General features: G+C 44.1%; 1 protein-coding gene across 1 annotated transcript in view; it reads right to left on the bottom strand.

Annotated features, from left to right (window-relative positions):
* Positions 1–12,703, bottom strand: part of VPS35 (VPS35 retromer complex component) — a 68,286-nt gene that overhangs the window by 32,726 nt on the left and 22,857 nt on the right. Inside the window, exons 3-7 of the mRNA XM_069968573.1 lie at positions 7,053–7,149; positions 6,161–6,284; positions 5,662–5,844; positions 3,994–4,207; positions 3,813–3,896 (exon numbers count right to left, since the gene is read on the bottom strand). Of these exons, the coding sequence (XP_069824674.1) occupies positions 3,813–3,896; positions 3,994–4,207; positions 5,662–5,844; positions 6,161–6,284; positions 7,053–7,149 (702 nt within the window). The remainder of the gene's footprint in view (positions 1–3,812; positions 3,897–3,993; positions 4,208–5,661; positions 5,845–6,160; positions 6,285–7,052; positions 7,150–12,703) is intronic.

Below are 12,703 nucleotides of genomic sequence, written 5' to 3'. Positions count from 1 at the left end.
TGTCTTTTTCCCATACAATAAACCATTTCTTCCCATTCCCTCCAAACATCCTCCCTCCCTCTCTTACTCACACCTGCTATCTCTATCTCTGCTCCTGCTTACTGCTGGAGACATCTCTCCTAACCCTGGTCCTCCAACCTTTACTAACAGCTTCTCTTCATCGGCCACCTACAGAAACCCTTTTAACCGGATTAAGATTCCCTGCATGCCAGACCCCATCTCCATTAACTGTGCTCTATGGAACTCTAGATCTGTCTGCAACAAACTCACTGAAACCCATGACTTATTCCTCAATAAATCGCTCAACCTGCTGGCTCTCACAGAAACATGGCTACAAGAGTCAGACACAGCCTCACCTGCTGCTCTGACCCATGGAGGTCTTCAATTTTCCCATACTCCTAGACCTGATAACAGACATGGTGGAGGAGTGGGTGTACTTCTCTCTCAGGACTGCAGTTACCAGGTCATTCCCCCTGAGCCCTCCCTCTCATTCTCCTCTTTTGAGGTGCACACCATTAGACTCTTCCGGCCCTTGTCCCTGAGAGTCGCAGTCATATATCGCCCCCCTGGTTCACAACTACGCTTTCTTGACCATTTTTCTACCTGGCTTCCTTACTTTCTATCTTCTGACATTCCCGCCCTCATCATGGGCGATTTTAATATCCCTATTGACAAACCACTTTCCCCATCGGCCTCTCAGTTTCTTTCCCTAACCTCCTCCCTTGGCCTCTCCCAGCATTCTGACTCTCCAACCCACAAGGGTGGGAATACCCTGGACCTTGTCTTCTCCAGACTTTGCCCAGTTTCTCGCCTTAATAACACTCCTACCGGGCTCTCGGACCACAATCTTCTCTCCTTTTCAATCACTAATACTCATTCTCCTCCTGACACCCCAACCTTGGTCATGTACAGAAACTTACGTGCCATCAACACCCAACAACTTACAGACTCTGTACAGTCATCACTGCCTCCTATCTCTTCGCTCTCCTGTCCCAATCTGGCTGCCAAGTGCTATCACGACACCCTCAAAACAACCCTTGACAAAATGGCACCCCTCACACCTTAATCAGCAAAACGCAGACGACCACAACCTTGGCACACACCTTCAACTCGTTTTCTTAGACGGTGTTCTAGGTGTGCTGAACGTTCGTGGAGGAAGTCTAAAACTGATGCAAACCTCCTACATTACAAATTTGTGCTTAGAAGCTACTACTCCGCTCTTCATTCTGCTAAACAATCTTACTTTACCGCTCTCATTTCTTCTCTATCCCATAACCCAAAACGTCTCTTTGATACCCTCAACTCCCTCCTCAAACCCAAAGTTCAGACACCCGTAATTAACCTCTGTGCTGAAGACCTAGCATCCTACTTCAAGGAAAAGATAGATACCATCCGTCAGGAGATCACCTCCCAGTCCCAAAGAAGTGTTGATCCCATTCCCTCTTGTATTTCCTCCTCTTCCCTCTCAGTATTTGAACCTGTAACAGAGGAGGAAGTCTCCAGACTCCTCTCCTCATCTCGTCCCACCACCTGCCCTAGTGACCCTATTCCCTCACACCTTGCCCAGTCTCTCTCTCCTGTTGTCACTACTTACCTTACTAAAATCTTCAACCTCTCCCTCTCCTCTGGCATCTTCCCCTCGGCTTTCAAACACTCCATTATCACTCCCTTACTGAAAAAAAACTCCCTAGACCCCTCCTGTGCTGCCAACTATCGACCTGTCTCTAATCTTCCTTTTATCTCCAAACTGTTGGAACGTCTGGTCTATTCCCGCCTAACCTGCTACCTCTCTGACAACTCTCTCCTTGACCCCCTTCAGTCCGGTTTCCGTCCTCACCACTCTACAGAAGCTGCCCTTACTAAAGTCTCTAACGATCTCCTCTCCGCCAAATCTAAAGGTGACCATTCACTTCTCATCCTCCTGGACCTATCTGCAGCTTTTGACACAGTAGACCACCAGCTCCTCCTCTCCACGCTCCGCTCTATCGGCCTCAAGGACTCTGCTCTTTCCTGGTTCTCCTCCTATCTCTCCGACCGCTCCTTTAGTGTATCACTTTCTGGCTCCACGTCATCTTCTCTCCCCCTTACAGTTGGGGTTCCTCAGGGATCAGTCCTGGGCCCTCTCCTTTTCTCACTTTACACTTTACCCATCGGACAAATCATCAGCAAGTTTGGTTTTCAGTACCATCTCTATGCTGATGATACCCAGCTATATACCTCCTCCCGTGATATCACCCCCGCACTTCTACAGTACACCAGTAACTGTCTGTCTGCCGTCTCCAACGCTATGTCCTCCCTATTCCTAAAACTAAACCTTTCTAAGACTGAGCTTCTTGTCTTCCCTCCCTCTGCTAAACACCCTCCACCTGACATTTCCATCTCTGTCTGTGGTGCGACCATAGCCCCTACACAGCAAGCCCGCTGCCTTGGGGTTATGTTTGACTCAGATCTTTCCTTCACTCCTCACATTAAATCTCTTTCACGTTCCTGTAATCTGCATCTAAAAAACATCTCTAAAATCCGTCCCTTCCTTCCTGTCGAATCTGCTAAAACTCTCATTGTCGCTCTGATTCATTCCCGTCTTGACTACTGCAATTCCTTACTAATCGGCCTTCCTTCCTCTAAACTCTCCTCTCTCCAGTCCATTCTCAATACAGCGGCCAGGCTCATCCCCATGTCCAGCCGTTATACTGATGCCTCCCCCCTGTGCCAGTCACTACACTGGCTCCCTGTTAAACACAGGATACAATATAAAGTCCTCCTGCTCACCCACAAGGCTCTCCACAGTGCTGCACCTCCATACATCTCCTCCCTCATCTCTGTCTACCGCCCTACCCGTGCCCTACGCTCCTCTAATGACTTACAATTAACATCCACCTTGATCCGCACCTCTCACTCCCGTCTCCAGGACTTCACCCGAGCTGCACCAGTTCTATGGAATGCATTACCCAAGACTGTCAGACTCACCACCAATACCCAAAGCTTCAAACGTGCCCTCAAAACACATCTGTTCAAACAGGCTTACCAGGTTCCCTAATTTTGACTCAACCCTCAACCCCCCCTCCACACACACACACACACACACACCTCCACCACGCACACAGACACATACATACACGCACACACACACACACACACACACACACACCAAGCATTTAAGCACTTAGACCTGTGCATGCAGGCATTGGCTGGTGACAGGCTCACCCCCCCCCCCTTACCCGCACTGCCTTATTTATAAAGATGGCTGGACCATAAGAACAACGATGCACTTTGCCCCTCTGCCATTTTGTCTCGCACCCCCTCCTGATAGTATGTAAGCTGATGCATGCGAGCAGGGACCTCACTCCTCATGTATGGATAATTATATGTATCTCTGTAATGTCGATTTTTTGTCTATGTATGTACCTCCAGAATTGTAAAGTGCTGCGGAATCTGTTGGCGCTATATAAATAAAAAAATTATTATTATTATTATCCTAAGTGACTGGATCCTTTTTAAAGTGTCAGTCCAATTATAGAGTTTTATGTGCTCTTCACAGTTTGGCATAGAAAACTTCAGTTCACACCTTGTAATGACGTTGCCAAAGGAAAAAGTGTGACACCCGGCAAGTTCTGTGCATGAGCCCTATTCTAATTAATACGACTTGCCGGGGACCACGCGGTTTCCTCTGCACCTTGACCGCCAAATGTGAGCTGCTTCTCTCTACAATGAGCTGTAGAGAGCACGTGGGCCAGTGAATGGCTGAAAAAGTACTTTACAGACAAGCAAAGGACAGAACATTCCATCTTAGGGATTATAACCTCTTTGCTCACCTGTATGATACATTCCATGAGGTATTCCTGAGCCAGTGCGTCTCTGCAGTTAACAACCTGTTCCAATATTCCAGGTAACACAATCTGAAAGAGAAAACAGACAGGAGAAATTGTGGCTGTTACCAGTGATCTAGACCTAGAGGAAGCAATAGTCTGCAGAAATAAAGCACTTACTACTAACCTGCTTATACCGTTCAACATTGACTCCCTCCAGCTGACTTAGTCGGACTAGGTTGGTCCCGACTAGAATACGAAGCTCCTGCCTCTCACGTTCCCTCTTCTCTTTATCCCTGCTGTGGCCCTGGTGCTGCATACGCACCCACAGCTTATTCATTTCAGCAAAATTCAGCAGTACAAAATCCATGGAGTCACTGATGTCTCCTGTAACTTCCTCACTGCAAAGCAGAGAACATCAATGTTATTGCATTCTACTAGATACCCATACACAATACAGTCAAAGCAGGTTATATTCAATAATCCAAAACCAAATCGCCATCTCCTATGGACATATTTATGTACACTTTAAGAGGATGTACATAAAATTACACAAGAATCGAATGGCGCCAGCACGGTTCTCGCGTACGACACCACTCTATTTATAATTACCGGGCAGGGGGTGAAGCACTAGGGTTAAGTGGGCCGGCCCGCCTCCAGTGCCGGTCCGGTAACTATAAATAGAGTGGCGCTGTACGCAGAAAACGGGCCATGGTTCAACAAAAGGTCCGCGGCCCCTGGCTTTCCCGTGCCAGTGCCGTCCGTTTTATGTGTAATTTTAAAGAGAGTGTGCCTGATGGTCCCCATACAACTTAAGACTTTGATCCTCCGAACCCGACAAGACCGCCAACCTAAGGTGTATGGGGTCACCCAAAACAACCACCAACAGGTAATGAAAAATCATGGAAGACTGCTTTAATCAGAGAGCTAAGCCGCAATGAGAGCTATTTCACTGCGGTTAACACCCCCACACACACACACATCACAGGAACGCTTAGCTGTGCCAAACGTTCCGCTGTGTAGAGAGGACTGGCAGCAGGCAGGAGATATAACAGAAAGCCAAACGATAGCTTATCCGCCAGTTATTGAAGGTGTATAGCCGCTTTTACTGTCATTTAAAAAAAGACCATGACGACTGGTCAAAATTGTTAATAAAAAGGTTATATTCCGGTAATGATATATGGTTTGTTTTAGTGAACATACTCTAATAGTAAAAGGAGAAACTGTCAATGCTATAAAAGTTTTAAGAACAAGAGGGAAAAAAAAGGGGAGAATAACTTAAATGTGTTATATGAGCTAACCATACATTCCATCTGGAGAGGAATGATTTAGGTTTATTCTTGAAAGTTATTGGGAATAACTGGGAAGCAAAAAATTCACAGCAGATTTCCTGCAGTAAATCCGTTGTGTGAACCCCGAATGGTTTTGGGTGCTGTATTCTTTTTTAACCCTCTTCATGACAGAATGGTACACCCACGGGTACACTCCTCTACATTGTACATTATATACACACAGCTCTGCTACAAATAGAGACAAAGCTCTGCTTCATACACAGCACAGCTACACATACAGCTCCGGTATGTAAACCGGACAAGACATACACACATTCAGCAATACTATCTAAACACATAGTTCTGCTAACCAACACAGGAGACGCTAAAGGCACGTAGTAGGTATTTATCTTTGCTAGATACATATCCGATTATATTTATAATATACTTAAAAGAAAATCTGTCCTGGCTGCGTGCTGGATGCATAGGTGCAGGACCAGTTGGGCTTATTGTAGCTCATCACCTCTTCAACAGACTTGGAAGAAACTCTAACAAAGCTATAGCCATCATTAAATTCTTATTACTTGGTCTGTTCTCCTTCATCCGGCAGGATATTCCGGGTGCACTGCAGAAGATAATTGCGCAAAAACAGTCCTCTGAGTGGGTGCTGTACTCCACGGCACATTTCCACCATATCCTTTAGGATGTCCTTCCTTGACTGGGAAAAGGATTTCACGTAGACTACACCAACAGTGATCAGCAGATAGCTAAGAGAGAAAGTAAAAAGTCCGTCAGGTCACAGACACACTGGCTGATTTGTCTCAGACAGATGGCAACCAATCACAGCTCATTTTGAGAAAAGAAAGCTATGCTGTGATTGGTAGCAAGCTGTCCAAGACAAACAACAGACACATTTTGATTGATAAATCTGGGCCACGGTTTTAGGCAAATACTATACCCTGATAAACCAACATTGCAAATTTACCTTCAGAGAAATGAAGATGGTACACACACAGATCATAAGACCACAAGGGTTGTAACAGGACATTTAAGTAGAGGAACAATGTCAGCAGTCATACTTACAGTCTGGGGATGATGTTCCCAGCATATTGGACAAGTTCATACAGATCAGCAACTTTCCTTCCTTTGGCAAACTCATCTGTTAGATACACCTCCAGGTAATGGAGCTCATCAGATATGGCCATGTCTGTGGTGGGTCCTGTTAAGGTCATGTCCTTCTAAAATGTCTGTACAGTGTCATCCACTTGCAAAATCCTCTACTGCATGCTGTCCTCTGCTTAATACATAGTACAAAACCCATATGCCTTTTATCTTGGAAGATCTTTGACTTTTAACCTGACATTTAAAGGAGCGGGCCCAGGGGTTAGCACTGTGGCCACCAAGGGCCACCTGTTTGTAGTTTCCCCCATGTTTGTGCAGGTTTTCTCCCACACCCAAAAACACACAGATAAGAGTGTTTAGATTGTGAGCCCTAATGGGAACAGGGACCAAAATTGACAAACTATGTAAATTGCTGCAGAATCCGTAAGCACTATACAAATAAAGAAACTATTATGATAGACACGAATGTCTAATTGCTGGGGGTATGACCAATGTGACACCAGCTGATCACTAGAAGCAGCACTAATTTCTCCTTTTGGTTATGCATTTTACCCATCCGTCAAAGGTTGACTGTAAATAGAAACAAATAATGGTAACTTGTGTAGGCCACTGGAAGTCCGTATACACTTGTGTGCGTGTAGAAGTGTTCTTTATTACATCAATCAAAACAAACATGATGCAACTTTTCGACAGCTTCTCTCTGTTATTTTCAAGCAATGTTAGAAAATGACACACGAGTTTGATCGATGGAATATAGGACACTCTCTTAAAGCAAGCCCCCCATCCCCCAAGAAAATGCTATGAAAATTTTAAAATAATTCCCAGATTTGCCAGAGTTTATCTAAAAGGATACATAGCTCATAGTAACTCTTCGGAGACAGCATGGAGGTGCGGAGTTCTCCCAGCATATTGGAGGCATGCTTCAGTGCATCCATCAGCTTGTTCTTGTCCTGAGAAAAAAAGGAAAAATAATGGCTGCATGATGATAAACAAGAACCATTCTTATATAAAAGATGTAAACTAGTAACCTGCTTTTTAGCAACAGAGTAAAGTCTGTCTCTAAGGGTTATGGTGCATTTACACAGAGAGATTTATCTGACAGATCTTTGAAGCCAAAGGGTGGGTTCACACATTGCGCATTCCGCTGAAAGAACTGACATATCAATTCTTTCGGCGGAATGCGGAATCAGCTGGCTCATAGAATGGTGTCTATGGAGCCGGCGGAAAGGCGCGCGTCCGTGAGCGCGTACAGCCGGCGGAATTCCGAGGAGTTTATCCGCGTGAATTCCTCAATGTGAACCCACACAAAGTAAGGAACAGACTATAAACAGGGAACAGGTCATAAAGGAAAGACTGAGATTTCTCCTCTTTTCAAATCCATACCTGTCTTTGGCTTCAAAAATCTGTCAGATAAATCTCTCTGTGTAAACGCACCATTAGTCATATATGAGTTATATCCTTTCACACAGGTGGCAGTATTATAGTAACTGTATAGTAGAGTACAGCTACTATAATACTGCCACCTGTGTGCAAGAATATAACTCATATATGACTAACCCTTAGAGACAGACATTAATCTGTGGCTAAAAAGCAGGTTACTAGTTTACATAGCGAGCAGTATTATGGTAGGTATGTTTGTGTACATAGCGAGCAGTATTATGGTAGGTATGTTTGTGTACATAGCGAGCAGTATTATGGTAGGTATGTTTGTGTACATAGCGAGGAGTATTATGGTAGGTATGTTTGTGTACATAGCGAGGAGTATTATAGTGGTTATATGTTTATCCATGAGGAGCAATATTACAGAAATTATATTCTTGTACACATGGAGCATTATTATTGTAGGTATGTTCTTGTACATAGCGAGCAGTATTATGGTAGGTATCAGTAGGAACAATAGAAGCGGGCACTCACCACTGAATCACCGTAGAATGCTTTATTGATCCGGGTGGACACACAGCAGGGAAGGGGGAAGATGGAGGAGCGGGTGCAAGCCAACAAATGTTTTCACGCAGTTGCGCGCTTCGCCAGGTAAGGCATACGTCACACCGGTGGAGGTGTGCGTATAACAATTGTGCAATTAATGTGAAAGTGAAGATACACGTGAGTACAAGAGAATATAGAGAGCACATTAAAATCAAACAGTAGCAATACTTAATATAGAAGGGCATTTAAATCATTTCTTTCATTCAGGCCCGATACACCTGTGGCATCGAGCCGAATGATCCATTTGGTTTCACATTTGAGTAAAAGTTTTAACCAATCACTGCCGCTAGAGGGAGGATTAACTCTTTCTAGACCTATTACATTCAGGCATTTTGGGTCATTACCATGGGTTTTCCGTACATGATTTATAAGGCGGGGAACTCCCTTCCCTGAAAGCAATGAGTAGAGATGTTCTTTAAATCTCACCCATAGTGCCCGTTTAGTTTCTCCCACATAGTATCGGTGGCATGGGCATATGATGGCATATACCACGTGCGTCGTTTTGCACGTGATAAATAATGAATGAATGATAATGAATGATAATGATAATGAATAATAATGAATGATAATGAAGCACTCAACGCCCCCTAAGATGATATAAGATAAACATAACAACTGGGGGCAGTAGTGACACTGGCCGCAGCGCTTATTGCCAGATGGCAGCGAGCGTGACAGCCAGGACTTCTCTTTTTTAGGTACGTTAGATGTCAATGTGTCGCCTATCGTCAAGCTCTTCTTAAATGTGAATAGCGGCTTACGTGTTGCGACATCTTTAAGATCGTCATCCTGTTCCAAAATGAACCAATGTTTTCTAATAATACTCATGAGAGTTTCATTCATTTGGGAATTTTGGAATGAGAATGTAATGAGAATGTGGTTAGTGTTCATATTGTTCTGAATATATCTGTTTCTGTACTTGGGTTTGCGGAGGGAAATGTGGGTCATGTTAGAAGTTCTTTGATAAGCATTGTTGATGACAGTTTGGAGATACCCTCTTGTAGCTAGACGGCTGCATAATTCCTGAGCTTGTGTGTGGAATAATCTGACCATCTGACTGTACGGTATGGACCGTTTAACAGAGGGAGGATGGGAACTAGAATAATGCAATAGGGCATTACAAGCCGTTTCTTTGCGAAAGACAGATGTGATAATGGAATTATTCTGTATCTCTACTTTTACATCTAGGAAATCTAGATTGCAGAAAGTCATTGGTATCCTTAAGATAGGTGGAGAAAGTAGGCAACAGGGGTCTGAGAACCCAATCTAATCATTGGGATAATCCCTCAGTCTAGCTACAAGAGGGTATCTCCAAACTGTCATCAACAATGCTTATCAAAGAACTTCTAACATGACCCACATTTCCCTCCGCAAACCCAAGTACAGAAACAGATATATTCAGAACAATATGAACACTAACCACATTCTCATTACATTCTCATTCCAAAATTCCCAAATGAATGAAACTCTCATGAGTATTATTAGAAAATATTGATTCATTTTGGAACAGGATGACGATCTTAAAGATGTCGCAACACGTAAGCCGCTATTCACATTTAAGAAGAGCTTGACGATAGGCGACACATTGACATCTAACTTACCTAAAAAAGAGAAGTCCTGGCTGTCACGCTCGCTGCCATCTGGCAATAAGCACTGCGGCCAGTGTCACTACTGCCCCCAGTTGTTATGTTTATCTTATATCATCTTAGGGGGAGTTGAGTGCTTCATTAAGCAATTTATCACGTGCAAAACGACGCACGTGGTATATGCCATCATATGCCCATGCCACCGATACTATGTGGAAGAAACTAAACGGGCACTATGGGTGAGATTTAAAGAACATCTTTACTCATTGCGTTCAGGGAAGGGAGTTCCCCGCCTTATAAATCATGTACGGAATACCCATGGTAATGACCCAAAATGCCTGAATGTCATAAGTCTAGAAAGAGTTAATCCTCCCTCTAGCGGCAGTGATTGGTTAAAACTTTTACTCAAATGTGAAACCAAATGGATCATTCGGCTCGATGCCACAGGTGTATCGGGCCTGAATGAAAGAAATGATTTAAATGCCCTTCTATATTAAGTATTGCTACTGTTTGATTTTAATGTGCTCTCTATATTCTCTTGTACTCCCGTGTATCTTCACTTTCACATTAATTGCACAATTGTTATAAGCACACCTCCACCGGTGTGACGTATGCCTTACCTGGCAAAGCGCGTAACTGCGTGAAAACGTTTGTTGGCTTGCACCCGCTCCTCCATCTTTCCCCTTCCCTGCTGTGTGTCCACCCGGATCAATAAAGCATTCTACGGTGATGCAGTGGTGAGTGCCCGCTTCTATTGTTCCTACTGTTGCCTATATTGGACTGATTACTTTAGCGTGCAGCACCTCCACACACCTTTGATTTGTATGCAACCGGGATTTAGCTTACCGCAGTCCGATCCCCTGACCCGTATACTAATGGTGTAGTGCCAGCCATCTGTCTCTCCCTCCATAGATTATGGTAGGTATGTTTGTGTACATAGCGAGCAGTATTATGGTAGGTATGTTTGTGTACATAGCTAGGTATAGTGGTTATATGCTTATCCATGAGGAGCAATATTACAGAAATTATATTCTTGTGCACATGGAGCATTATTATTGTAGGTATGTTTTAGTATGTATGTTTACTGCTTCATTCTTAGTATCATACAGAACTGTGGTTGCCCTTTAACTACATGATAACAAATATGCAGTACTGGAATAATCAGGAACTATAGGGCAGTGGGATGTGACAGGCAGGCTGTTCTCCGACTGCATCTCATCGTGGTTAATTTGAGCCTTCCAGCCCAGACTCTCGAACAGTGATTTACATTGATTAGGAGAGCAATTTGTGGCACTGTCCCATGGGAAATTAGGCAGATGAGGATTGATAAGACAGGTATGAATTTCAGCATGTTTTGTGGTTTAATTCATTGTGCTCTATTAAAATAAATAGGCTTGACTGTGTTTTACTCCATGTTACAAAAGGTCCAGACAATTTACAGAGGGAGATACAGTTTTCTACAAGCGCTATAAGACTGGCGGACTAAAGGGGGCGTGGTGAGCAATCTCTTCAAGACTAACAGGTAGGTTATTTCACTTTCGTCAGATCCCTATTCATACAGGAAGTAAAGATCAGCAGCATATTTACTTCTGATAATTTCATGTACATGTAACTCTTCTGAGACTGGACAAACAACCCTTTGTAGATTTACTAGACAGGCACAGTGTCCCAAAGGTCAAAAACCATCCAGAAAACCATCAAAAATAATGGCAGAGCAAGATTGCAACAAATGGTCTCCCTCACAGTTCACCGGTAAGACCTCAATTCTGTCACAGGCACAGGAAAACTCAGATGAGACGGGAGTGAAATATTGGATTTTCTGAGTTCTCCGAGTATAATAAGGCAGATGAATAGATGGTACTACCAATATTATACCCATGGGCTGGAAACCCCATAAACAAGGTGAACAGATGTTTTTTATGTGCTAGCTATCAGCACAGTATCTTCTAATGATCTGCATTACAGGAAGCGCCATCTCAACACCAGACACTGTAATCTGATGTAGAACAAAACAGAACAGTCCCAATACATGTCTTTTGAGAAGCTTGCATACTGTCTAGAATGACATCGAGCAAAATAGCAAGCACAGCTCTGGACTGTAATGGTGTCCATACACCCTACACTAACGTCAGCCAAACCCATCACTAACTGTGTGAGGCTGGGTTCACACTACGTACACTCACCGGCCACTTTATTAGGTACACCTGTCCAACTGCACGTTACCACTTAATTTCTAATCAGCCAATCACATGGCGGCAACTCAGTGTATTTAGGCATGTAGACATGGTCAAGACAATCTCCTGCAGTTCAAACCGAGCATCAGTATGGGGAAGAAAGGTGATTTGAGGGGCTTTGAACGTGGCATGGTTGTTGGTGCCAGAAGGGCTGGTCTGAGTATTTCAGAAACTGCTGATCTACTGGGATTTTCACGCACAACCATCTCTAGGGTTTACACAGAATGGTCCGAAAAAGAAAAAACATCCAGTGAGCGGCAGTTCTGTGGGCGGAAATGCCTTGTTGATGCCAGAGGTCAGAGGAGAATGGGCAGACTGGTTCGAGCTGATAGAAAAGCAACAGTGACTCAAATAGCCAACCTTTACAACCAAGGTAGGCAGAAGAGCATCTCTGAACGCACAGTACGGCCAACTTTGAGGCAGATGGGCTACAGCAGCAGAAGACCACACCAGGTGCCACTCCTTTCAGCTAAGAACAGGAAACTGAGGCTACAATTAGCACAAGCTCATCGAAATTGGACAGTAGAAGATTGGAAAAACGTTGCCTGGTCTGAGGAGTCTCGATTTCTGCTGCGACATTCGGATGGTAGGGTCAGAATTTGGCATCAACAACATGAAAGCATGGATCCATCCTGCCTTGTATCAACGGTTCAGGCTGGTGGTGGTGGTGTCATGGTGTGGGGAATATTTTCTTGGCACTC

The sequence above is a fragment of the Dendropsophus ebraccatus genome, chromosome 4 (genome assembly GCF_027789765.1).
Source record: "Dendropsophus ebraccatus isolate aDenEbr1 chromosome 4, aDenEbr1.pat, whole genome shotgun sequence".
Taxonomy (NCBI): domain Eukaryota; kingdom Metazoa; phylum Chordata; class Amphibia; order Anura; family Hylidae; genus Dendropsophus; species Dendropsophus ebraccatus.
This window is presented reverse-complemented; position numbering and strand designations above follow the sequence as displayed.